Genomic DNA, 27,138 nt, shown 5'->3' on the forward strand with positions numbered 1-27,138 from the left:
TTGCATTTCTTCCCTTACCTTTTTATGTAGCCACTTAATTCTTTTACATTTATTTCCCATAGGAATGAACTTATACGTGTATGTTTCCAACAACATTTTTAAAGGTGTATGGCAGAAAATAATATTAAAACTAAATACTGTTTCAAACAATCTTTAATTGTTACACTTACAGGACCTGTTCACTAAATATTAAAACAACAGTCAATCAAGCAGCAGATTTAGTGCAGTAATGCCCGGTGGTATAATGAGGGGGTGGTCAAATGCAAGTGTCATTGCATAGACGTGAACACTCTTCATCATGGAACTAGGTATTTCTAGAGTGAAACAGCCAGGCGTGTTTCCATTTTGCAGATTGTGTTCTGGCTTTAGGTGTTTAGTGAATGATCATTTTACTAGAACGAAGCTGATGATTATTGAGCATGCTGAACAAATAATTGTCGATTGCAGACTATCTTAGTTCAGTTACTCTCTCTGGGCCTGATTCATTACGGAACTTAGACAAGAAATTTCTTACTTAAGTCTCCTGGACAAAACCATGATAAAATTCAAGGGGTGCAAATTAGTTTTCTATTTTGCACATAAGTTAAATAATGTCTGTTTTTTCATGTAGCACACAAATATTTAACAGCTTATTTGTACACTGAAATTTAAAGTTGATATTTGTGTGCTACATGAAAAACAGACAGTATTTAACTTATGTGCAAAATAGAGAACTAATTTGCACCCATTGCATTTTAACATGGTTTTGTACAGGAGACTTAAGTAAGAAATTTCTTGCCTACGTTCCTTAATGAATCAGGCCCTCTGTCATCATCACTGACATCTCTTAAGCCAAGTAGTGAAAACTAATGATAAAGGGAAAGAGTTTCCATAAGGAAATTAGGATTGTTTTTTCCTCACTGTATATATTATGTTTTAATAGAGGACCCACAGACATTACTTGCCCTATTAAATTCACTTAGGCCATTTTGACATTCCTGGAATCATGTACGCCTACTGTTGCTGAAGTGCAGTTATTCAATACCAGTGGTTACTACCATTGGAGCGGCTAACACATCCTAACGTTAAAGCATTATTAAAGCAATAAAGTTCACACTCCCTGAGGCTTCAACAGCCGTTGACTCGTATAGGGCAAGAGCACAAAAAGTCACTAAGCAATCTGTATTCTAGAATGCAGTATATTTAAATGAGCAGCACTGCATTCTGTAGTGCATTCTATAAGCATAGTACTGTAGAATACGGTGTTTGTATGACAGAACCCATTATCTGTTAAAACGACCCATAAAAACACACCACGCTACTTCTTGTTTTTCTAGAATTTATTAATAGGAAATTCTCCACCAGTGAAATTATCTGTACAAGAGAGACAAGAATATGGCTTTTGACTTCTTCCAATGTTTATACATACATGCTTCATCCATTCCTCTTAAAAAATATCACTCACAATTAAGTCCTCTCAGTAAGCAGGAGAATGGATTCATCAAGGACAAAGAGGGGAAGCTGAGAAAGTGGTGAGGTTGGGAGGCAATGTGTGGCATAAACAAAAATAAAAATAACATTTTTTGAGTTTTAGTGTTTTGAAATAAAACTATCACAGAGAACAACATTTAGTATTGTGTAAAATGAGAGAATTTTTCAAAGGATAAGAGTAATTTTGCAAGACACTGTATATTTTTTGTACATTTTACATAAAAAGGGACAAAAAGGACACTAAAGAGGGAAACACAAAAAAAAGAGTGCAAGTAAAAAACTTATTTGCTAAAACATTGGGAGTTCCGTGATGGGACACCTAAAAGGCAGGTCTATCATTGTGGTTCTAGCTGGAAATTAGTGCAGAGTATGAAATTAGCGTGTGCTATTTTCAACTGCTCTTAAAAAAAAACCAAGCAAAATAGCACAATCACTTTCTATGCACCCGAGCACTATCCTATGTATGATACTGCGCAGATTAATTGGGAGAATTATCTAAATAAATGTAAATATGATTATTTTTTAGAGAAATGCTTAGATTTGTTTTCATTTAAATTATATATATGTTTTTACATTACTAAATGTAAAAGACCTGTAGGGCGGGCCAGCACTCATTAGTGAATTTGTACAATGCAAAAATCTTTCATTTCTACAGTGCTTCTGCCCCTGAAAGAGCTAGAGAGAGGATTCTTGCTAAGCTCAGAAAGTTGGACTTATGCTCAAGGACAGAGTATATTTAAGCTACTACTGAAGGTAGTATATAAGTCTTTTGCATTTAACATTGTAAAATAAGATGTAAATAAAGGTCAACGTAGTCTTTAAGCCTATTTGCCTCAAGATGCTTTTTAAACTTAACACAGTGTTCATTAATAAATCTAACCAAACTCTATTCTGCATATGTTTTTACAACACTATTCTCCCCAGCACCTATTTCCCGGGTGCTCCACCCGGATGTTTTTACTTGCTACCCGGCACTTGGGAGTCCAACAGAGTCCTATTATGATAGAACAAACCATTGTTCCTCCTATTATAGCAAGCACTATATGTGAGCACTACAATGATCAGTGTGTGTTACACCACTGACCACCAGTCTGACCAGTCCTGGCAGGTATGGGCAGTAACCTCCAACATTTTTCAATATTATTACAACTGCCCCCACCCGGCTGCTTCTTAGTGCCACCCGGTTGGCAACATTTTCTGGGGAGAACACTGTACATAATCATATTCCACAGCAGAAACCTCAAGGCTGTAATCTACTTTAACATGAGTGTAAAAACTGCATGTAACTTAACAAATATAGGGCTCTACTTATTACGCTAAACACAGCTGTAAATTTACCATACTGGGGCTGCTCAGGGAGCCACAGCGAAGTGCCCCCTCCTCCACGAACTTAGCTGGGCATAGCACTTCCACGGGTGAGGGATCCAGAGAAGCCAGAGAGTCTTCAGCTGGCTGCCATTGAAAATGACATGTAATGCAATCCTAAGATGAATAAATTGGATAACTTTGCAGCCCCCATATTGATTTATGAAGTCTGTACTACAAGTGGGTCATGGCACAAGAAATCTACGGTTTCTCTTGCATTAAACCCTTTATAAATTATGAGATGGCCATTTTATGGAGAAAACTGCTGTGGTCTCCATTTTAATGGCTGATCGCTCCTTAGACACCTAAGGATCCAATGTATGCCTGATTGTGTGTGGGTGTGATGACTACGTGCTAAAAAATCTATATAGTGCATTAAGTTAGCCTACTTTGTACCGTGCAGTATTTTTTATAATCAGTACAAAACATAAAAGATGATTTTTTGGGGGTGGGGGGTTTGCACACATGCTCATTTACTGCTAATACTAGGAAAGTTAGAATTGATGAGTTCAGATGCTTGATGATTATTGGTACAGAAGAGAAAATGGCTGCCTTCACAGTTTAGGCAATGAGTGCACTGTAAACATATAAGCTATATATTGTTTCATTGAATAAACTTTTTCAGCAAGTATTTTGGAGAAAATGTTAGACCAAGGTAATTATTATATGACAACATTTAATATGAATATATAGGGCAGCTAACACACAGCATTATCATAATACATCTAAATTACTGACAGGAAACTGGCATAATTATGTCATACCATCAAATTAATGTGTGGAATAACAGTGGCTTCACATATTTCCTTATTTTTAGTTCTTTATTGTTATTAAATACCTCTATTATTTGTACAAAGTTGTCTAAATAAAACAAAATTAAATAATGAACATAGTAATTGGCACTTTGTTGGTATGAAGTTCAATAATGTGTGTGTTGGATTAGGTTGAATACTTTTGATTTAATTAAAGGTAAATACTTGTGGGGTGACACAAAATGAATTAGAAAACTACCTATTAGTACAATTACTAGGACCCAGTAACACCACTAAGGAATGAGGCGCAAGTGATCCATTATTCAAGAGGATTCAACTTAGCATGCCTCAGTGATGTCACTGGTACCTGGTGAAGTGAAAGCCTTCATTTTCATAACAAAATGGCTGCCTCTAATAAGTGAATGTGGCGGGTGCACTTTAAGATGAGTAAAGAGGGTAGTTATATGCTTATGATCTTTATAATCAATCCCAAAATACCTAAACTGACCTAGCTCATGAAGAACTTTTGATTTAAAAAACTATAAACTATGAATATAACACTAGAGATACAATATAAATAAATCTGAACAACGATTCTAACATTGTTTTATTCTAACATTGTTCTTTTTGTGAAAGAAAATAGCATCTATCAAATGGAATAAACTGTTTTATATAGTGTATCATAAGTTTTACTCAACTTTGGAAAATTGTAGGGAACTTAAAAGGGCTGATCATTTGGTACATGAGGAGGGTGGGCGGGCAGAACCTAAATGGGGAAGGTTGTCCAAATCGTGTTGTCTGCTATTTATAAGATGCAGAGGTCAAACACACATGTTCTATATTTTAAGAGATTCATCACAAATCAGTCAAATCACTTTAAATGGATCTCTACCATGTCCTCAGTGGATTGAACGTTAAGTTCGTCTTGGGGTAAATTCATGGGGCGGATTACCTGTTCTACTGTAATTAAATTGCATTTACATCTTCAGAGATCTGCTTCCAACATACCATTTAAAAACTTTAAACATACCACTGATATAAAGGCAACAAACCAGCTCAAACAATCTGAATCATTCACAAAAGAACATACAAAACAATGGTTAAATGTTTTCATTACACTAAAACTTTTTCGGCTTTCTTGAATTATACTGACGGTAATTATGTGGAAGGCTGATGAAATTGCAATGTATTTTCACATTATATAAAAGAAATTATTTGACAACACCATAAAAAGTATTTGACAAAAACATAACTGTTTTACACATTAGATGTAAATAATAATACTTAAAGAGCACTGATCATCAACACATAATGGAGGCAACCATTTTATGGACTGAAACAATATTCAACTTAATCAGTTCACTAGGAATAGTCACTGAGGGACGAAGCACAAAGCGTATCATTCCTAGCTAATGGCATTGGTTCCTATTGAGTTTATAGACTTCGTTCTCCTGAATGTTGGTTCAGTCTACAAAACTGCTGCTTCCATCGTGGTTAGGCGATGGTACACGTTATGATTTGCTTCCAACTTGACAGTTTGCTAAAGTGGTTGTCCCAAAAATTAAATGGTTAGACTTTTAAAAGCTAGGTATCACCTCCATTATTTTATAACCCCTTTGTCTACAACCCCATTTACTCTTACTTCATCCCTAGTCATTTTATTTGTACAATCCATTAACAACCCCACCTACAGTGGCCACCCGTTCACTAATGGAGACTTTTCCTCTTGTGGTGGCTATGTGTTAGAAATGAGTTTATTCCCAAATTGTCTAAAATTAAAACAAATAAAACTCAAGACACATGGTATGGATTGCTTGGATGATGGCTTCTCTGTAGGGCAGAGAAACATCTACAGGAGCAAACTAAAAAGTAGGTCTACGAGAAAAGTACAGTCACAAATAAGGCAAGTGAAGCTGCGGAGGTGGATGACACAGTACAGCTCCCGGTATTGGCTGCTGATGCAATGAATCCAAGGGAAGTGGTTGTTGGCGAGAGTATTTGGTGCATGTAGAAGAATGGATGTCCAGGGGCGGTTGAAGTGACATAAATAACAGACAAGGGAGAATTTAGGGACAGAGGAAGGAGGTGGGATAAATCATGGGAAAGAGAGGAAGGAGAAAGAAAGAAAAAGAGAGAGAAAACAGATAAGAAAATAAACAGGTCACAAATACAGAGAAAAAAAAAGGTCAACTCAGCATAGCCAAACAAGAAAAAAAATAAAAGATGGCAGCTGTTAAAGAAGTTGCATATATACTGAGGCAAGGCTGGAAGCAGAAGCTGTTAGCAGCAAATTAGAGATATATGTCACACATTAAGCAAGTGCAAGACACCAGCACAAGGAGTATGAGTGAAAAAAAAAAAATGTTAACTGGATACAATGTGAAATAGTTAGAATGGAAAAATCTGAAGTCTAATGTACAATGAAGTTCAAAAGGATTAAACACAGCTTTACTGGTGTTATTATGTGTATCACTGAAATATACTGTCTTAACATGCAGAGAGTACATGTGATGTTTGAGGACAATCGCTATCAATTCTATAACACTAAATTCTTACACAGAATTATGTACAAGTCAGGACCCAGTCAGACAAATTTTAGAGCAAGCTTTAGCCTTTGAGAAGCAAGTAGAGATATATATTCATCAGACCTTGTAGGAACCACCCTACAGTGTCAAAGTAAAGTTTATCTGTCCAGGCCAGATGCTTTAACACCCCCATGCTCTTTTCTGTTACTTATTGGAATGATAGAATCAGAGTTGACGATGGGCAAAGTGCTGCTAGCAAAAGGGGGTGGGAGTGGGGTGCATGTGCTAGTGCATAGTATTAAGGCTGGAGGGTGCGCTTTAATTATTTTCTAGGCACAACCCTCTATTTAAAATGGTTACTGTATCCATTAAATTGAAATGTGTTTAAAGATATATAAGGATACTGTTTTTAATAATTAAACAGCTGTAGTGCAACAATGACCTGGATACTGTAGTTGCAACAACATTGCAGGAGGAGAGCGTTGCCTAACAATGTGCACTTAATTTTTTTCAAGGAAGCAATGCCTGTATTGTTCTTTTACAACAATGTATATAATACTATTGCTGCGTTACAGAACTCACCTCCAATGAGGACAGCAATGTGGCTATTCTCAATGACAAACATAGAGAGCAATTCAAATAATTATTTCAAAGGAAGTATAGAGTGAAAGTAACAGAACAATTACCTGCCTTAATAATTCATATAACATTTACAATGTTCTTTACAGTATAGTGAGACTGCATGCACAAATTTAACTTCGCTCAGTAACAGACAAAAAAATCCTTGATTAAAGCAATGACAATAAAGTAAAGAATTCAAAATTGCAAACAAAGCACATAACTCTCTTTAAAACCAAAAGTAAAAGCAAAAAACTATGTTTAAAATCCACTTTCCACCAGCAGTTCTACACGTGACAATGTCCATTTTTCTACAGACTTGGTGGTCTAGTTATCATTGCTACTCAGATTTTGCCATTAACTAACATTCTTCATCGTCGCTTCTCGCAGTGATAAAGAATGTTGTTTTGCTGCAATCTATCATGTGAGCACATCTGGGACAGCTCCAGCGACAACACCCCTCCACGGCAATGCCCTAATGCTACGCTGAAAAGCTTCTGTAACTATTTATCTCCTTTGTGGTCTGTATTGTACATGCACAGCCAAAAGGCTGCGGATGCGTGGATTGTTGATTGTGGACAAGGAAACTGCACCTTCATAATGCAATAATCACTGGGCTGTACCGGTGACAAAAGGTACTAAAGGTAATTTCTCTGCTAGCATTATCTTGAAAATCATATACTCTCATATACTTAAATAGGGAGATTGTGTTGCAATTTATATTTCATTTTCAAAGACATTATTTCACTGTTGTGGCATTGTAAAAGAGGGTCCCCTCCAGCTTGCAGATATATATTTTGCCAATTTATCAAAAGCTGTATTATTATTGTAAAATAAATATGGCTGGTATCTATTACTAGAGACAAGAGGGGAGCAATGGCACCCTGTGCTAACTAAGTGGCCACTGTCCTATACAGCAGCCGCGGTGCTGTCAAAGAAGCGTCCGCGGCGGTGCTGTATTGTATACAGCACCGCCGCGGACGCTTCTTGAACAGCGCCGCGGCTGCTGTATAGGACAGCGCTGGCGAAACGGAGCTGCTGCGCATGCGCCGGCGCATACGCAGCAGCTCTCTCTCGGTTTTTGGTTTTTTGTTTTTTTTTGGGTCGGCGGAGAAACCCCCCCCCCCCCCCCGACAATCCTCCATGCGCCCCTGGGGAGGAGCATGTAGCTTACCATGGAGGATCAGAAAGAGCTCACACTGCTTAAGCCAAAGGTACTTAAGGCCATACAGACATGGCATTAGGTTTTCTGTACAATTTTTGAAAAGATAAACTTTTCTCCAATGATAAATTGACTCCTTTGGCCATCCTCATAGATATGTATGGGATCGGAGGTAATAGGAGATAATGGATGGTGTTAACGCCACAGAAATCTGTCATTTCTCTGGTATTAACCCCATCTCATTAATTGGGCGAAGCGGTGCCGAGCCTTTTGCCATTTTCGCCAAAATTTTGGCTTATCAACGTTTGATAAATAGACACCTTACTGCTTGTTCTTTCACCTAAAAATAAAAAAACAAATCTTCTTTTTATAATCTACGTTAATTTATAAATACTAGTACGGAAACATGACTTAAGTGAGTACTTAATCTTAAGGACACATTTATTAAAAAAAGGTAACAATTACTAAAAAATACATATGTAAATGTACCAACAACTTAACTACACAAGAGATGTGCAATAAGGGCGGAATGGTGATTATGCAAAGGTGGCTTCCATTCTCTGAAGGACACTGTACGCAGGATACCTTTCTGGGACTGAAATGGTTGATGACATGAGCAATAGCTTACAGCGGGGTAGATAGTAAAGTATATAGTCTCAATCAACATAAATTTTGCAATTGTAGGAACCTTTACACTTATATTTTTAAATGTTGAAAGATACATTTTCAGTGTGGATGAACATATTTTAGGGTTTAGCGTTTAGTTTGCCTGTAAAGAATACTAGCACAGAGATACAATGCAGACATTCTGAGTATTATAAAATTAATTCCTGGAGCTACAGCTATCCCAAAAAACCATGATGGGGCAAATTAGGAGAACAAGAGGGAAAAAAATCTTCCACTTCCCCCCAAGTCTCGGCTCACTGCGTGGGATGTGTATCCTAAAAGTGTAATTATCATGCACTTTCTAACTCTGCCAATATTATATTCAATGTTTTTTATCATATTCACAGAGGTTACACCAAATGTATTACTAATTTAAAACACATTGCGGGAATTGTGATTACGTGACATCAGTGTCGGACTGGGACATGAAGGGCCCACCGGGGGAAATGCAGCGGTAGGGGCCCACTACAATGGGGTGTGGCCAACTGTAAGAGGGGTTGTGGTCAGTCATTAAAGGGGATGAGGTCAGGCCATGGAGGACAACGTATAGCACCTTAGTATGGTCCATAAAGAAAAAGAGGACATTTGCAGTGAGGAGCCGCGAAGGAAAAGACAGAAGAGAAGAAAGAAGTCAATAGGAAAGTAAGTGAAGGGGAGCAAATGCAGCATGGAGGGCACTGTGTGAAACAGGGGAGACAGGAAAAGGGGAGGGATGAATTGAATACAATCAATCATCATCAGCTATTTGTGTGCTGTCCATTCTTTGTGGTTAGTGTTCTCTCCCCTCATAGTGTACACAGAAAACAAATGCTATACTACAGTACTAGAGATCAACCATTCATCATATGAAAACCACAATATAAGGGTATAGACTAAAAATTAATATATCCATGAAGCACTATGGAGACCACAAAATTATTAGCATAAAAATATATGCACATTTAAAATATTACATAAATCTAATTACACTCTAGACACTGGCAAATAAAAACAGGACTCTAAAAAATGATCTACCCACAAAATGTACACTCAATAATAATCCAATGCCACTACAAAGGACAAAAGCAAAACATTAATATTAAAGCATATAGCAGATGCAATCCTATAAGGACCTAACTGTCTGAATGTGTTTTATTCTGATTAAGATATGCTTCTATAGGGAATAGAGTCCCACAATTGATTGAAAACAAATAAACATGGAACATGATATAAACAGTGAATTTGGTTACTAGTTTATTAGGAATCCATTCATTGGTCAGCTGCAATAGGATCCTTTTATAGAGGCACTGAAGACGTATATTGCAATGAAGCCATTCTAATTTATCTCCCTCCCTCCGAGGTCACACAGTGGAGAGCTCTAGAGAAGTTTGCACGATTTATTACTTACTGATTACACGGACTCACACTGCAGTTAGGATGGCAACTTTATGACTACAGGACGCCTGCAACTACAGCAGAAGGAGTAATCTGAGATCTGTGTCACTGTGAAGCATTTCTGCCTCTCTCTGTCTCAGGAGCAGGAAGTGTTCTCACGTGCTGGCTGTAGGCAGGGATTAGTTTGACAGTCTCCGTTTCATATGTAGACTGACCGCAACTCGGTAATTCTCTGCTCTGCCTCACCAACAAAGAGGGCGGGGTTATCAGGCAACAGGGCCTCCCGGGGGATACCCCGGCTCCCCGGCAGGCCAGTCCGACACTGCGTGACATGCATATAAAGAGGCTAATTTCTAGAAAAACTCAGCAACCGATGTCTTTGATCTATATATGAGGCAAGGCAATTTCTTAGAGACTGATAAATGAGTCCTTAACATGTTACTGTGGACATATTAGTGTGTTGTGTGTGTTTAAATGGGCTGGTTTCACAGGATCAATACGGCCTATTCAGCACGTGCAAAATTAAATAAAACGGATTTCCTTGCTACAAGCGGTTCCTTTATTCCATACAAATCTTTATAAATGTGTGCATATATCATCTTCCAGAGATTAGAGAACCTGTGCTTGAATCATCAGGGCAATGTCTACAGGACATTGCATTTTTGCAATACTAATACAAATATTTTTGTAATGCTAAACTAATTAGTGAAAAGTAATACTTCTCGCTATAAACAACTTGAGTATTAGCCACAGGCGCCATATTCCACATACAAGCCCTACCATGAATTCTATCTTCTACAAGTTCAAATATTACATCAATAAAATTGTTTTATGAACTAAAAGATCCAAAGTGAAACGTAAAACAAAAGACATAGATTGATGTATAAACTCCAAATGACAAATATGTCAGTATCATATGGAAGGTGTCATGTGAGCTCCCTCAAGGTGGCTGACACTGAGAGCAAAGGTAAAAGTCACGATAAAGGACAACCTTCTGTCTACCACCCCAAAAAAGTGGATTTAAATAAGTAAAATAAATAAATAACTTACTTTGCTGATAAAAGGACAGCTCATGTGTGGCAGTGGCCTGGGCCTATGTAATAACCCAGGGAAGGTGAAACAGTAAAATGAAAACATTACCAGTAATGTTTAAAGGTAACGCGACATTCAGTAAAAACGTTTTCTAGATAGAATTGTTTCTATTGCCCTAATATAAAACAGATGGGCTGTGCATATACAATATACAATATGCATATACAATTGTGTACAATACACACATCTAAGTGTATCTGTTATATACCAGGAAAATGACCATAAACGAATCTGACTAGAAGATAAACTAAAGTAAAGGTGAAATCCCACTTTAAATCTCTACCATAATGTAAAAAAGATAGGACGTTACAATGAATGGTTTGGCTTTCAGTTCAACTCCTCTTCAATCAAATGTCAGCCAATAATAGGCTGATGCACAATTGGCTTTTGCATGCTGAATACAAATACTTTCTATTGCGTAAGCTACATTTCACAAAGATAAGTGTTCATTCCCTTCTGATGACCCTATCATATTGTAGGTTCATGTCCATACCTATACCTATATTAGGGCACCTTCATACACAACCACTGATCTTTAACATACACCTACAAACATGTAGCAATCTTGTCTCAGCAATTGTCTAATATCAACACAGAAATATAACACAGAGACCAATGTAATGAAGACTGTAATAACGTCTTGATGAACTGTATTTTCTGTTAGTCTTATTTACATTCTAATACACTCACAAATTGTACTTTTATCCTTATTCCCATCTGCCAAATAAAAAACAACAAAACACTAACATTTCCCCCCCCCCCCATCCTCTTTGTCAAGAAACCCAACCTAACTACCGGCTAATTTAATCTGCCTCTATAGCGGACATTTGTTTGAAACAGAAGTTGAGATCTAAAAATGTAGAAGTTGATACAACAAAGAGAAATATGAACCCCTTGGAGATATTCATCACTGCTTATGACTCATGTTTGTGGCCACTTCTTGTGTTGAAAGCTCTAATTAAATGACTACAGCTGAAGTCCAATCAGTGCACTCAACACAATATATGTCATGGGGGGTTATGGTAAAGGGATGGAACCGCATGTAAATACAAAATCAGGTCAGATTCAACAATCATTTTTTTTAGACATGTTCTGTATTAAATATTTTATTAAATGGTGTATACATCAGTTATTTTTTGTACATTTATTAAATGATTAAATTCATTTAACGGAGCTTTTCATCTACTGCACTTTTACAAGACAAGTTTTTCTTTCCGCTAATCAGTACTCAAAGCCTTTCAATATTTTCTCCAGGTTTACTATGCAGCATTACTTAATCTTCTTCTTGTACATATACAACAAATATCTATATAAATCAGCGTTTTTCCGATTCTTATTAATTCTAACGTCATAATATGTTTGGTAATGAACTCTAAAACTAAATACATTTCTATTGTCTAGGGAAACTGAAGTTCTGACCACTAAAGCACCAGATACATTTCTTTTTAACTCAACAAAGTTTTTAGTTAATACTCTTTGAAATTGAGTAATCAAATTCTATAAAACAGGGGAAGATTGAAAAGCATGGGATCACGGAAAGCAAGATAGTACTTATAAATGGATATCTAAAAAAAGGGGTTTCCTTTAATAGTGGGGAAAGGGAAATGTAACCACACCACGTGTCATGTTTTATAGAAAAAAAACCATGAACAAGTTTAATCCCATGGGAGAAAGAAGGAGGGCATTCTCATAGCTATGGCTTTTCAAACATAAAAGAGAAGCTCATGCAGAAGAACGATGGATAGAAGGATGTGCCAAGAGGTTATACTCTTGCAAAGAGTCTAGGAGACAAATTTTGGACTTAAAGGGGACTGGAGCTCCCATGTGGTTAAACAAAAAGTTAAAAAGTTTTAGGTAATAACTTAACAGGCATAGGCTGGACGAAGCCAGGTGTGTGAAAGTACCTGAGTTGATTGCACCCTTTGGGCATTCAGATGTGAGTAATGGATTGAATTTAGTCAGCCTAAGTAGTGTGAGGTATGTGGGATGCAGAAAGAATAGTTGGGTGATCCATTCAGCTGAATTGGGAGAACCACTTGTCACATTTCCTCCTCAAGGAAGCTAATATCATTTCTCCATGCTGCCTAAGGTTCACCAGCTACGAGGTCAGTGGCGCACGCAGGGGGGGTTTCTGGGTCTCCAGAAACCCCCCCCCCCCTCCGCTAACTAAGTGCCCACCATAGCGGCACTGTACTATACAGCAGCCACGGCACTGTCAAAGAAGCATCCGCGGCGGTGCTGTATTGTATACAGCACCGCCACGGACGCTTCTTTGACAGCGCCGTGGCTGCTGTATAGGACAGCGCTGCCGAAACGGAGCTGCTGCGTGTTTTGTTTTGTTTTTTTGGTTTTTTTTGGGGTAAGGGGGGAAAACTCCCCTGACAATCCTGCGTGTGTCCCTGGAGGTGTTTATCTAAAATAGAATATACAGTATATAGCCTGGAGGCTAGGTGACTACTGTGACCTGCTTAATGAAGGTTCATGAGTGGACTATGCCCAATAGATGAAGTTTAGTAGAGCTGTGTCACCAAGAATTGGGATTCTGCAAAATGGGGATGCGAACCTTTTCCCGAAAGCAAGTAAACAATATGATAATTCAGTTTGTGGAAAAAAAATCTAGGGTTTATAAATCAGGGTTTATTTGATTACATTTAGGATTTTGTCCACAATAACATTTTAATCAGATTGATCCTAACTGTGAGGGACAAGGCAGACCACAGACTATTTGGCAGCTCTACGTCTTACCATTCTGAGCAGATGGACCTTACTGAGAGTAAGAAAATCACTGGGACTGCAGGAAGTTAAGTTGCCAGCAGGCGCTGCTACTGGTCTGGGCCACAGACAGTGGAGGAGATGGTGGATAGTGTGGCAGGCACTCCTTACCAAGCTTGTCTTGTTGATGCTGACTGGTAAGCTGCTCTAGCTAGGGATGGGGAAAGTGGACAGGCAATGCCACAAGGCACAGGAGCAGCCAACGGTAGATACGTTTTAGCAATGGAGAGTCCTTGGGAGGAAAGCACTGCAGCAGTTTCTGAGGTATGTCTACAATACCTACCAATATAGGAAGGAGGTATTTGTAGTGTGGTACAGTATGTTAATGGGAAAATAAAGAGGACACAGCCAATATATAAAGCTCTTAAAAAAGTAGCCACATAGTGGGTTCTGGCCAGTCTTTTCCATGATCCAGATGTACAGAAGAGCAAATGACAGATCCATAAAAATGGGATTATTCACAGGATTTAGGGCTTCTCCCTATTTACCAAAGCCCCCAGCTGATAAAGGCTATCACTTGCTATTGCAGGTGGGAAGCTATCAGTGGGGGCCTCCTGCAATGCATCCCTATGCAAAGCAATTACAAGTACCGCTGCTGTCCACTGATTTCTTATGCAATCTCAGGAGTTATAAGTGGGTACCCACAGTAACAAATGCTTTATTATTTTTTGTTATTATTATTGATTTTTTTATTTTCATTTTTCCTTTTGAACTTTAATATAGTTATTTTTGCAGAATATATTCCCGTTTGCATGCCCAAGCTGGCATGCTGTCTCAAACATGCGCAAAGGGTCACAGGACTGGCTAGCAAGTGGTACGACTTCTCATCGCTCAGCTGTCCCAGTGACATTTATTTTAATAAATTGCACAATAAAAGATGTTCTATCACTGTTATTCGCAGCGACAGAAAATCTAGTTATCAGGGGGCTTTAAGAATCAAGTATGAAAACTCCCTCTCTGTGTGTTTGTTATTGTAACTGGCTTGGCATAACCTCAGCATGTACTTGCATGACTTTATTCTAAATCATTACAGAGCACAGGAATGGCTGAAGACTACATTTACTAACATCTAAATCTTACATTTTTGGAGCACCAAATTGGATATTGTAGGATATTTACAACTCTATTGTCTTACAAGATGCCCTTTCTGACCTTTCTGGGAAGTCACATCATTTTGGCTGTCCCAATTATGCATTAGAGAAGTGGACCTATAACCTGGGAAAGGGTACATTTACTGTCAGTCATCAAACTGTGCCCAAATGCACTGCATAATGTAGTATAAAGCAATGATTGGAGGGGACAGGGAGCAGTGGATTTGCTGTTTACTCTACAAGACATCTCTGGTTCTCATCATTTACAAAAAAAACCCCAAGTATGTTAGTGTTTCATTGTCACTACATTTTAATTCTGAAGTAAAAGCTGCAATGTAATTATATTCAGCGCACTGCATCTCACGCTCTGCATCATGGCACGGTCCAGGCACAATGCAAGCTGTGCATGCAAGACCAGTTATGGTGGTAGGCTGTAAGCAAGCAGCTGGTCAGGGGCATGTTCAAGCACGTCAGGAAGGAAGCAGCACTGTTGCGTTAAATGGTTAAGCAAAATGGGGGCAGAATGTGTAAGATGTGAATGGTACCTGGAATAACCGTGGGCTTAGTTGTGGTTCTAAAATTGAAGAGAGCTGACTTTGACTTCCCCTGTTGGTTCTCAGCCACCACAACAACCTCGTACTCAGCATTCCATTCTAGAGCTTGGAGCAAAATGTGGTCAGCGTCTGATGCCATCTTAATTTCCGGTTTCCAGTCCATGGCATTTTTCTAGAGAAGAATTAAAGGTTGATATTTTAGGTCCCAGAATTAGGTGATTGATTTACTTAACAATCACATGAGTAATATTGATCAAAAAGCACTTGAACACACATTTATCCTGTGCACAAATCATGTATGTGATACATGTGATAAAAATGCATTCCCCAACCCTCCTCAATCCCTAGTGCTCCAGAGTCACAGGTGAGATAATAATGGGAAACACATATGGGTTTTTGAGAATGACTGAGTTATTCCAATGTGACGGGAATGGCACAGGAATTATTTGAAAGGAGGAACATCTTAGTGTGATGGTGTCATGTAACTGGACTGTTGTCCTGGCTGTCCAATCACATATGTACAACCTGTCACCCACTTTCAAATTTCCTCTCGTAACAATAACCAGACAATAAAATGCAAAGATGGTTGAGAGAAAGGTTGAACAGCTTTTCTAATTAGTAACTAAATTGGCAAAAATCTATGGATCTCGGACAATTGTTAGATAATGCAATAAATAAATGACTATAAATGACTGACACTTACGGCTTTGTAACGAACCAGGTAGTGGCGAATAGGAGAACCACCATCATCTTGCTTAATCAGGACGACTTTAAATGAGTTGCCAGCATCTCCAACACGGCCTGACAACTTTGGAGCACTTGGTTCCCCTGAAAAAACATTATTATTATTATTATTATTATGATTATGATTAATTATTTATTTATATAGCACTACCATATTAAGTAGTGCTGAACAGATTATGTTACATGATTCACAAGGCATATAACATGACATGAACAGTAAGCCACCAGAGACCACTGGCAATTACAAGCAAAACCCAGTCCTTGTATTAATATAAACGGGGGCAAGACAAGTGCTTTTTTGTTTTTTTTATTTGATAAATGTCTCCTAGCACTAATGCCCCATGTATGTTTATTCAGACTGAATTAAATAATTCACCATGAATACTTTAATTACACATAGTAGCTAACTTGATGAAAGCAAATCAGCTAAATTATGAGAAAACTGAATGTAATGTTATTGTCTTTTATCATCACAGGTCAATAATTTGTCTATACACTGCTAACTTTGCTACATATGAGTGGCTGGGTACTCTGTCTAAAATAGATAATCATGTAATGCAGAATGGTGTTTCAGCCATTCTCCGTTACATAACATAAGGCAATAAGTTAATCTAATATTTATCTAATTTAAGATAATATACATATAAAGAGGCTCTTTTTTACAGTGCACATTATGTTGGAATTAGAGAGCCTAATGGCTTGATACTTTTCTTTTTGTGCAGGACTGAATGCACACAGGGGGAGTAAATGAAAAACTTGATAGTGTGGACATGCTGGGACAGTAACGATTCGAGAGGGCTGTCCTTTGTCCTGACTGACGGGAAGTTGGAAGGTATCGTGAGCGGGTGACCAACTATTGGAGTGTTTGGCAATTCAAGGGTTTTTTAGGGGAAGGCGGTTGGCTGTAACCTAGCTTTTCAGATGTGATTCACCCCCCCATTCCCCCCCCCCACACATGATTTGACCAACCCCTTTTTTTGTGTGTGCTTTGTCATTTGCTAATGGGCCATGATGGTTTTGGATAACTGTAAACAGTCTGTAAACATGTCCTCGACTTCTGAAAGTATCCTAAATGGGAAAATTAAAACTGAACAAAGGGGCTACTTTTTATAAACATTTGTTGCTGTAATTTTTATCACCACTATAAAAAAGTATTTCCTGATGTGATTTTACAATAATTTATCTATGTGGCAGCCAGTAAAGTTATCCAGAGCAATTAGGGGTAATTACCACTATAGAGAACCTATTCTGCTCTACTGAACATGTGTGTGAGCTAACACCGAGCTTCTAGTTCTGCCATTTGTACAAACAAATTAAACAAAAGCTCTTATATATAAAAATATAGATTAGATATAATATATAACTCATTTTATATCTACTAACATTTTATTTCTATTTAGTGGGGCAGGAAGGACATTAGCTAAATTAAGTTTAAAAAGATCCATACTGATAACAATAATTTACTTAATCAATACGTGTAAAATCCATTTTTCCAAGGGGTATATTTACTAAACTGCAGGTTTGAAAAAGTGTAGATGTTGCCTATAGCAACCAATCAGATTCTAGCTGTCATTTTGTAGAATGTACTAAATAAATGATAACTAGAACCTGATTGGTTGCTATAGGCAACATCTCCACTTTTCAAACCTGCAGTTTAGTAAATATACCCCTAGTCCACTGGGGGACAGCGGGGACATTGGGGGTATAGTGTAGTCGGGCACTTTAAGAAGTTGTTAGATAACCCTAGCTCCTCCCCCTCTATACTCCCCTTCCTGTTTAGGCTTAAGCTTATGTTTAACCAAGCCCCACAGTAAAGGAGACAATAGACAGAAAAACAACAAAGAAAGAGGAAAACAATAAAATTTTCATGAACAAAAAAGACAACACCATCATCAACATTTATTTATATAGCACAAGCAGATTCCGTAGAAACTAGAGCATCAAGGGTGGGCGCTCGGTGTCCCCCAATGGACTAGGAGAAACGGATTTTACGTAAGTTTAACATTCCTATTTTCTCCCATATCCAATTGGGGGACACCGGAGACATTTGGGACATCCCAAATCCTACATCAATGGTAGCAATGCTGAGAAGACACAACACAAACCACCTTTCTCCCAAAACTTGTATCGCCTTATGCAAACACATGAAACTTGTAAAACCATGTAAAAGTGTGAATGGAGGATTGCCTAACACAGCTGCTCAGTCGAGGAACCATGCCGCGCCACCAAGGAAGCTCTCACCGATCTCGAAGATTATCAGGCACAGGCTGTCCAGCCCCATTATAAGACTGCCAAATTACAGCCGTAATCCTCAGCGCAATAGTCATTTTAGAGATTGGCTAGCCTCTCTTGTGTGCATCAAAGAGCACCAAAAGATCCTCTGTATTGCGCATATCCGGAGTCCTACACACATAGATCCGCAAAGCACAGACTACACCTAGAGAATGAAGACAAACTTCGTCCTTTGAAGACCGACATTTGGTCAGGGCAAGGATGACAATGTCCTGATTTATGTGGAATATTGACACCATCTTAGGGGGGAATTAAGGATTAGTTCGAAGAATTGTCCTATCCTCATGTAAAATAATAAGAGGAGACTTACATGATAATGCTGTAAGCTCTGAAACTTTTCTAGTGAACAAAATGGCAAAGGGGAAGACATGTTTACAAACTTTAAATCCACAGTGTCCAAGGGTTAAAACGGGGAATGCTGTAAAGCATTTAACACTAAATTTAAATCCCAAGGCGCAAGCAGAGGAATATATGGAGGCTGTACATGAAGTACCCTATGCATGAAAGTTTGAACATCAGGCATCATAGCAAGTCTTCTTTGAAAGAAGACCAAAAGAGCCAACACCTGACCCTTAAGTGAACTAAGGCGCAAACCAGCATCCAGCATCCAGAACATAAGCAAATTGGAGAACCGAAAAGAAGAGGTAAGGTGCCCCTTTCTTTCACACCAGGCAATATATGTCCTCCAGACAGCATGATCGATTTTAGCTGAACCCGGTTTGTGAGCATGAAGCATGGTTTATATCACAAGCTCAGATGAACCGTTAGCTTGAAGGATCATGGCTTCAGCCATGCCATTAAAGCCAGAAGTTCTAAACCGAGATGGTAAAACATCTGTGTACCAAGCCCTCTGAGGCCAATACGGCGTCACCAGAATGACCGGAACACCCTCTATCTTTAACTTATTTAAAACCCTCAGAGGCATAGCTACTGGTTGGAATAGGTAAACCAAGCGGAACCGCCAAGGAACGACATGGCGTCTACTGATACAGTCAGAGGATCTCTGGCCCGGTTTAGAAGAGCTGGACTTTGCAGTTCAAGCTGGCATCCATTTTAATCAAGGTCCAATCCCAGATCGAGAATGACTGAAACCACTAATTGCTGAATAGAAGAAGACGGCTCCAACCACAGCAGACCGTAAAGGGGCAGAATGTCCATCACGCCGACTGCTTGTCTGCTGACTTAGCCGACGGACATCGAGCACACCAGGCTTGATGTCCACGCTGCAAACCACCCCTGGAGGTTGATGACTAACCTCTGGTGGACTGACCCGTGGAGTACTGACACCCAAAATCTTCCTTAAGATAGAAAGGACTGTAACCTGGACATCTTTGGTTTGGAACATTGACAGGAAAAAAAGTACTTTTACCTCCTGATGTTTGACTAAGTCAAGCTGAGGCCCAAACATAACACCCCAAGAAAAGGGAGCTGTTTCAAGAGCAATTTTACTCAATATCAGCCTCCCAGGGCTTAAGCCAGGGAGTCCGACAAGCAGAGACTGCATAGGCCGAGATCCATGACACAATCAGTCCCGCCTCCAGGGCCGCCTTTCCCAAAATATCTGTAGCTCTCCGAGTCTGTTCCTCCAAGTGAAGCAGTTCAGAAGACTGTCTCTCACCCAACAAACCCTTAGACAGCTGTCTGACCAGCATTCTACAGCTTTGTTAATCCACACTGCCGCCAAAGCAGGCCACAAGGAGGCACCCGCAGCCACAAAAATGGACCTAAGGATGTCCCCAACCTTACGTTATGCTCTGTCCTTAAGAGTGGCTGCGATGGGAAGAGGGATGGAAGTGACTTTAGCCAACCTTGCAACTGGGGCATCCACACATAGAGGCATCTCTCATTTTGCAAGAACCTCAGGGGGAAAAGGAAAACAAGAATGCAGCCAAAGGGACACCTGGAAATTATGATCCGATGAAGACCAAGGCTCCCCCAACAAATCCTCCAACTGAGAAGAAAAGGGAAGGGACAAAGAAGTCTATGATCTCCTTGCAAAGAGAGAAGGCTCTGCTGTCTAAGGGAGTACTGCCTCAGGAATTTCCAGCACCCAACACACAGCCCATATCAAATCGTTCACCCCCTGACGGTAAGAAGGAACTTTCTCCACAAAAGAGGAGTTCTCCACGACAGATTCAGCCATCTCCCCCTCCACCTGGGAAGAACAGTCAGATTCTGACTCATTTGCCTGAAGTGGCGCAGCCACCCGCATGCACTTACAGGAGGAGGATGGCATGGTGGATTGCAATATCCTCTCTAATGAGGAGGAAATGGAAACCAAACCCTGTAACAAGGTTACAAGACCATGTACCCAGGCCTGTTCTGCACCAATTGGGAAAGCTTAGCCACAGTATTGGCCAGTGATCGAGCCCAAGATGGCTCCATCGAGTGTTCTGGACCAGAACCCCCTGGTGCACAATGCATGTGATCCCCAGACTGGTATGTGTCCATGCCTGACCGTCCTGAAGGAAATTTAGCGTTACATACGCCACAGGTGAATTTCGTCATAGAAAATACCCCAGCCTTAGTCCTCAAGGCTCTCCCCATATCTGACATGTTACACACAGATGTGAAAAAACACACTGAAAAAGAGAAGCAGCACACAATCAAAGCACAGAAAGTGAGTCTGCTATAAAGCCAAGCAACCCCAACACAGTAATAGACAAACCACACAGAAAAAACCACCCCACTACCCGTTACCTGACAAGACAAGGGACAGAGAAGGGGTAAACTGAAACCGCAAAATTACTTCCTATTCTGGTGTCTGCACACAAGGAGTGAGATGCCACCAGGGAGGAAGTGCAGGAAGGGGTTCCCCTCCGGTCCCCCGCTCCGTGTAGGAGCTGCAAATCACTGCTGTCGACTATTGCTAGTGCGAGGCCCCGTTGATATGGCTCAGTCAGCAGTATAGCAGCTGGCAAACAGGGGCTGTACAGCAGCCCCAAACATCCTATACGTCCGGGGCACTAAACTAAACTGAAGCCTAAACAGGAAGCGGGGTATAAAAGGCCAGGAGCTTGGGGTAACTAACTTCTTGAAGTGCCTAACTACACTATACCCCCAATGTCATTGGTGTCCCCCAATTGGATGTGGGAGAAAAATTATTTTTATCAATGCAGTGCTTCTGCTAACACCACCCTGAGGTGGTGTTAAAGGAGCAAGTATCAAAGGAGACAAATACCACCCTGATACTTATATGCTCCCCAGTGCAAAAGCGTCATCAGCGAAAGTAGGCAATACTTAATGATGGTGGGGATTATATATATATATATATATATATATATATATATATATAGGGTGAGAGAAAAGTCCCTATTGCAATTCACTAGAAAATACTGGGTAGGCTACATGTATATTTATACACACACACACACACACCTAACGTCATACAACACTTTTCAACTTCATAGTACTTCAGCTGATCTCTATCTCTTCTGAAATTTGCAGAATGTTATTTTCTAAGATTTCAAGATTTAAAAATAGTTGAAGGCACTAATATTCAGAATGATCATAAAGTATTTTTATATGTTTGAATCTATGGGGGGTATTCAATTGTTTCTTTTAACGCGCTAAAACCAAAAAAAACGAGCGCTCTAAAAATATTACCGTTAATACGGTAATTACTCGCTAAATTTCATCTCGCAGCTCCCTGAGCAGCGAGCTGAAATTCAGCCCGCTGGCAGCGAGTAAGTACCGTATTAATTGTTTACGCGCGCAAAATTACCGTATAATATGAAGTTTTTTTAGAGCGCTTGTTTTTTTCGGTTTTAGCGCGTTAAAAGAAACAATTGAATACCCCCCTATTAGTATTATTCCTCACATGCTTATGCACACATTTTCTTAACAGATTCTTAGAAATGTTACTGTTTTCAACTGTTTACTTTCTGAAACACAAAAGTCGCTAATTGGCTTTGAAATATTGACAAGAGCCTTAAGGTAGAGAATACTGCTGCTATGCAGATTAAACCCATTACTTATAAAAACTCCAATTCACAAGTGGCCACATAGGTACTTTAGCGAACAGTTCCCAGCACCAAAGGATTATTTATCATTGAGAGAAAAAGATTTACACTGCCATTTACGTAGAGGTTATTCAACGATCAGGACCTGCCAATCTTAACAAAAATAAATAAACAGATAAAACTAAAACAAAAGCATAAGAAATAAATGACTGGTCTGTAAACAGAAAAAGCAAACTAATAAAATTGCAGGTGTTAGTGATGAATGCAGCTAATAATAAAAGAGGATTAGTGAGGAGAGAGTGAAAGATTAGTCAGTCGAAATTACATCTGCCATAGCCACTGAGGAATAGAAAATCGTTATAGAAGAAATGGTTAAGTGAAAGAGATGGATTTGACAGGCTGTCGTGAATTGCGGGTGACAATTTCTCAGACATTAAAAAAGTTGTCAAAATATGCACCCAACGTTATAGACGAGTGCTGGTGATCATTGTCATACAGGAGACATGCAACTTTGGGCATCATGCATTTGGAAATAAGAAAATAAGAACAAAACAAAATGGATTCCATTATCCCATCATTTTTTTTTTTTTGCTTGCACGTGACTTGCTGCAACGTTTACTAAATGCATCATTTTCTCTTTCTATCTTGCTTTTAGCCTTGTATTAATATCACTAGTCTTACCTGTTACGTTCTGAGGTACGACTTTGCTGAGTTCTCTCTATATTGAAACTAATTATGTCCTGAGAACTGCTTTTAGCTAAAAGGCACAGAAGATTGTAGGCTATGTATTTAGTAAGAGTTGCAGAGAGGCACATAAAAGTCAATACTGTACATTAAAGTTATCTGAAGGTGAAGACCCTCTTGAATACTTCAATGTGGAAAGTCCGAGGATGGAATGTATTTTTAATCCAATAATTACAATCTAAACCAAAGTGTTGTTTTAAGTTTCATTTAATTTGACAAATTAATAAGGCTTCAATTTGGAAATTTTTTTCAGGCTGATGTGAACATAGTTTCATTATTAATCAGGTATTAGCGGGTTCTAGTACAGCATGAAATTTTCGGGGAAGGGAAGAATTGTTGGTATCTATTAGTACAGTGCTGATCAACTCTCTTCGGTGGATGTCAGATAATCAATATAATATCTGCATAACATAGTCTTTGGCCTGGTGATTCCCATATTGATCACAAGTGTTTGCCATTGATAAGGTGGGATACTAATTCTGTTCTAACCAAATCCCTAGAAAATGGTTTCATAGGAACTTTTGTCCATAGATGAAGAAAAGTGGAAACCAATGAAAACTACAATTAGCTGACCTGGGTAGGCCTTATAAAGGGAGCACACATAACAGGTGTAATACGCTAATACTGCATAAAGAAAGAGAGAGACGTTTAGTCCTATGGGCTGCTAGTTGGACAGCACTGAACTAGTGTAACACACTTAATAGCAAACGGTAAGGGGAAACTGAGGACAAACCAAACAGAGCAGGTGGCTTCTTTGTTCTTTGTTTTCAGGATGTCTCTGGGACATGGGACGGGACATTTGCATGCATGCATTAGTACTGATTCATTATTAGAATTAGTGATACTACTTGTGCAATATGGTAATTACACTAATATGCCTTGTTAATTAACTAATAGGTCTAGGTTAATTTTTTTGCCAGTAGGTCTAGGTTATAATTTGAGCAATGATTTCCATGATTTCAAGTATTACTTAAAGATGGCATTGGGGTACTAATTTCACACTGATTAGCAAGGCAGATATTTACACTGTGTAATAAACTGTAGACATGGTTTGCCTATAGCGTTTGTAAATGGTTCAACATGTGAGCTGTAAATTTTAACATGTGATTAACTGTGACCCTGAACATTTGAATTATATTGCCAGCTGAGATGGCTTAACCATGAATAATCTATAATTGCTAAGGATCTCTTGGGCATTTTCACTACAGATAAAAATTGCAATCACATTGGTAATTGGGCATATGAAATGGGTTTTTTTTGTTTGTTTTTTATTAAATGTGTAATATTATTTTACACTGGCTATAATGCATATTAATACTTAGGTCAGAGAAAATATCATCTACTATGTAATTTGTGAAAGAGAAAATGTTAGCTTTTTACACTGGCAATAAAGTTTCTCTAGCTGCTGTGGAACTAGATATCCCAGCATGCACAAATCTGCAGCAGAATCTACTGCACGTCAATAATTGACCTGACAGAAAAGTTTATAGTTTCTTCAATAAACATCACTATTGTGCAAAAGAAATGTTTTAGCACCGAGACAGAAATCTGTGAATTCTGCTCTGTGTTTAGTCTGGGAGGGAGCCTAAAAACAATTAATTAAATTCTGTTCATGAAAAATGCAATGTTCCCGACCTTGCTATAAACCAACCAGAACAAAGAATGTTACCTTCTGTTGACCAGCGAGGAGGACATCAGCAGCACCATGCAAGTCACATGACAATTCACATGATACGCACGCACATGATTGGTTGAAAGGAAAGTGGAGGGAGGTCACATGAAAAATATAAAAAGAATGTAAACGATGAGAGAAGGGGAAAAAAAACATTTAAGGGCTAAATAAAGGGAAGGTAACATAAAACATTAAGTAACAAAAGCTGGAAAAATATTTTCAAAAAATTACAGCTGGAACACTTGACAGGAGAAATGCCCTATTACGTTAGTTACAAGCAGTGTAGGACACAATTATTCCTGCTGACATATTTAGAAAACCCAACGCCGTGGAAGAGCTGAAAGGTAAAACATGTTCAAATTTGTTAAGGGGGGGAAGACGTGTTATTACAGAGCTGGAGCGAATATTGCACAGAAGATTCCACCCTGTAATAGTAAATGTTGTTTTTCTTGTATGTTCTTTGGACATGTAATTCAAATGTAACACAAATTCCCACTTCTTAGATACATTTTGCATTGCATGCAAACCTGTATCACAGACATAGATATTGCCAGAGAAGACATTGTAGACACAGTGTTTCAAGGTTCTTACGATCCATCGTCGCTTTACACTTCATTGGACAAAAATCTACATAAGCAATAATACAATTCATTAAAAAATTATAAACTTGATTTTTTTCTTCCACCTGTTAGAGTTCCAACTATTTGCTAAGGGGGTTAAACCGTTAAACCAAAAAAATTGTTATGCTGCATATACAATTTTAAATGATAAACTTTCCCATCAAGCATATAAAAAGCTTCTCGTACCGATGGTGTGATAAAGAACATGTGACGTTCTGAAGACACAAGGACAGAGATGATGAGATGTACAAGTAAAGGACAACAATCTGTGACTTGTGAACACTGCCCCTGCACTCAGCAGACTATCCAAATATAAATGGATGTGTCTACAGTATCACTAGCAGTTATGTACCTCCTAAATTCACAAATGTTTTTTCTGACGCGTTAAATGCATTGCAGCAGAAATCATTTACATTTGTCGGCCATTTGAACAAGATTCTGTCTTGTGTCAATTCCATGCACACGTTTTATTGTACTAAACATGAGGTTAATTAGGTTTAAGTTTCAAAACTATATAAAGCACAAAGACTAGCACACAGTTGACAAAATAGACACAAATAGAATATATTTATAAGGCATTAAAAAGATGGGCTCTTGAATAAGCATTTTCTCGCCTTCCTGTTCCTTCCAGCATTCACTTAGAACGCTTGCGTTCTCCCTAAGGATATATTATTAGTAATACGTTGTGCCTTGCAATTGTGCTTTCCCTGAGTTGAAGGCATCTCATCATATTGCTCCATGGGCGCTTCAAATGTTACTGCTAACTTATTCTGACAAAGATTCTTCATTTTAACACTGTTTGCTGCCTCCTAAATAACACTGCAAATCAGTGATACAGCAGTGGAAGCGCTTAGTGTCTGTCTGAACGATAAAGCTGGGTCATATATGATAACTAGAATCTGGTTGCTATAGGCAACATCTCCACTTTTTCAAACCCGTAGTTTCGTAAATATACCCCATAGAGTTGAAAGAGAGCAACAATCAGTCAATATAACAAGCTAATAGACTCAGACACCAGACCTATCACATTGTATATGAAGGTAATAAATAATTACTGGCCACCAGGTAACAGGCTCGATCTCACAGTGGCTATCAGGACTGAGATCTATAGGGTGTATGGTCCCCAAGGGACTTAACAATATATTGTACACTGGCCTCAATGCACTGGGCTCTGATTTGTACCTGGTCACCCAATACTGGCTCTGTATTGTACACTACTATGATGGCCATAATAAATTATGCATAACCCACATCAACCAAAAAAATTAGGCCATGCCCATTTTGCCACAGAGAGTTTTAGATTTATTTAGATTGTAAGGCTATGAGTAACACTCAGAACTAAAGTAGAACATCTAGAAGATTGTCGGACCTGAAGATACCTTAGATATAAACAAGGCATTTCCAGTTATGTAGAAATGTATATTTTAAAGCTTGCCACAAACATATGGTTAATCCTGCTTATCGGCCCAAAACTTCAAAAGACAAGGTCCACATGCGATCTGGCAACACTTGGGTTGAGCACACAGATTATGTGAGAGCCTTCCAGTGTAGTTGGAGATGCACACCTAGGCCACTGGCAGCTGTCTGTAGGCTGGTCTTTCAGACATGACCATAACTTATCAAGTCCAGTCCAAGTTTTGTGACCGCATCATGCATCTACATT

The 27,138-nt window shown here is 38.8% G+C and overlaps 1 protein-coding gene across 7 annotated transcripts in view; it reads right to left on the reverse strand.

Moving 5' to 3' along the window:
- The window catches only part of NCAM1 (neural cell adhesion molecule 1), a 268,171-nt gene that overhangs the window by 19,615 nt on the left and 221,418 nt on the right, over nucleotides 1-27,138 (reverse strand). For 5 of the 7 annotated variants that reach the window (XM_075191349.1, XM_075191348.1, XM_075191350.1 and 2 more), the window contains 2 exons: nucleotides 16,145-16,269; nucleotides 15,433-15,613 (listed from right to left, as the gene is read on the reverse strand). In XM_075191349.1, coding sequence (XP_075047450.1) covers nucleotides 15,433-15,613; nucleotides 16,145-16,269 — 306 coding nt within the window. Of the gene's footprint in view, nucleotides 1-1,301; nucleotides 5,543-15,432; nucleotides 15,614-16,144; nucleotides 16,270-27,138 lie in introns of those variants that run through there. The other 2 variants (XM_075191354.1, XM_075191353.1) reach the window with 2 other exon arrangements.

Source organism: Mixophyes fleayi, chromosome 11 (genome assembly GCF_038048845.1).
Source record: "Mixophyes fleayi isolate aMixFle1 chromosome 11, aMixFle1.hap1, whole genome shotgun sequence".
NCBI lineage: Eukaryota > Metazoa > Chordata > Amphibia > Anura > Limnodynastidae > Mixophyes > Mixophyes fleayi.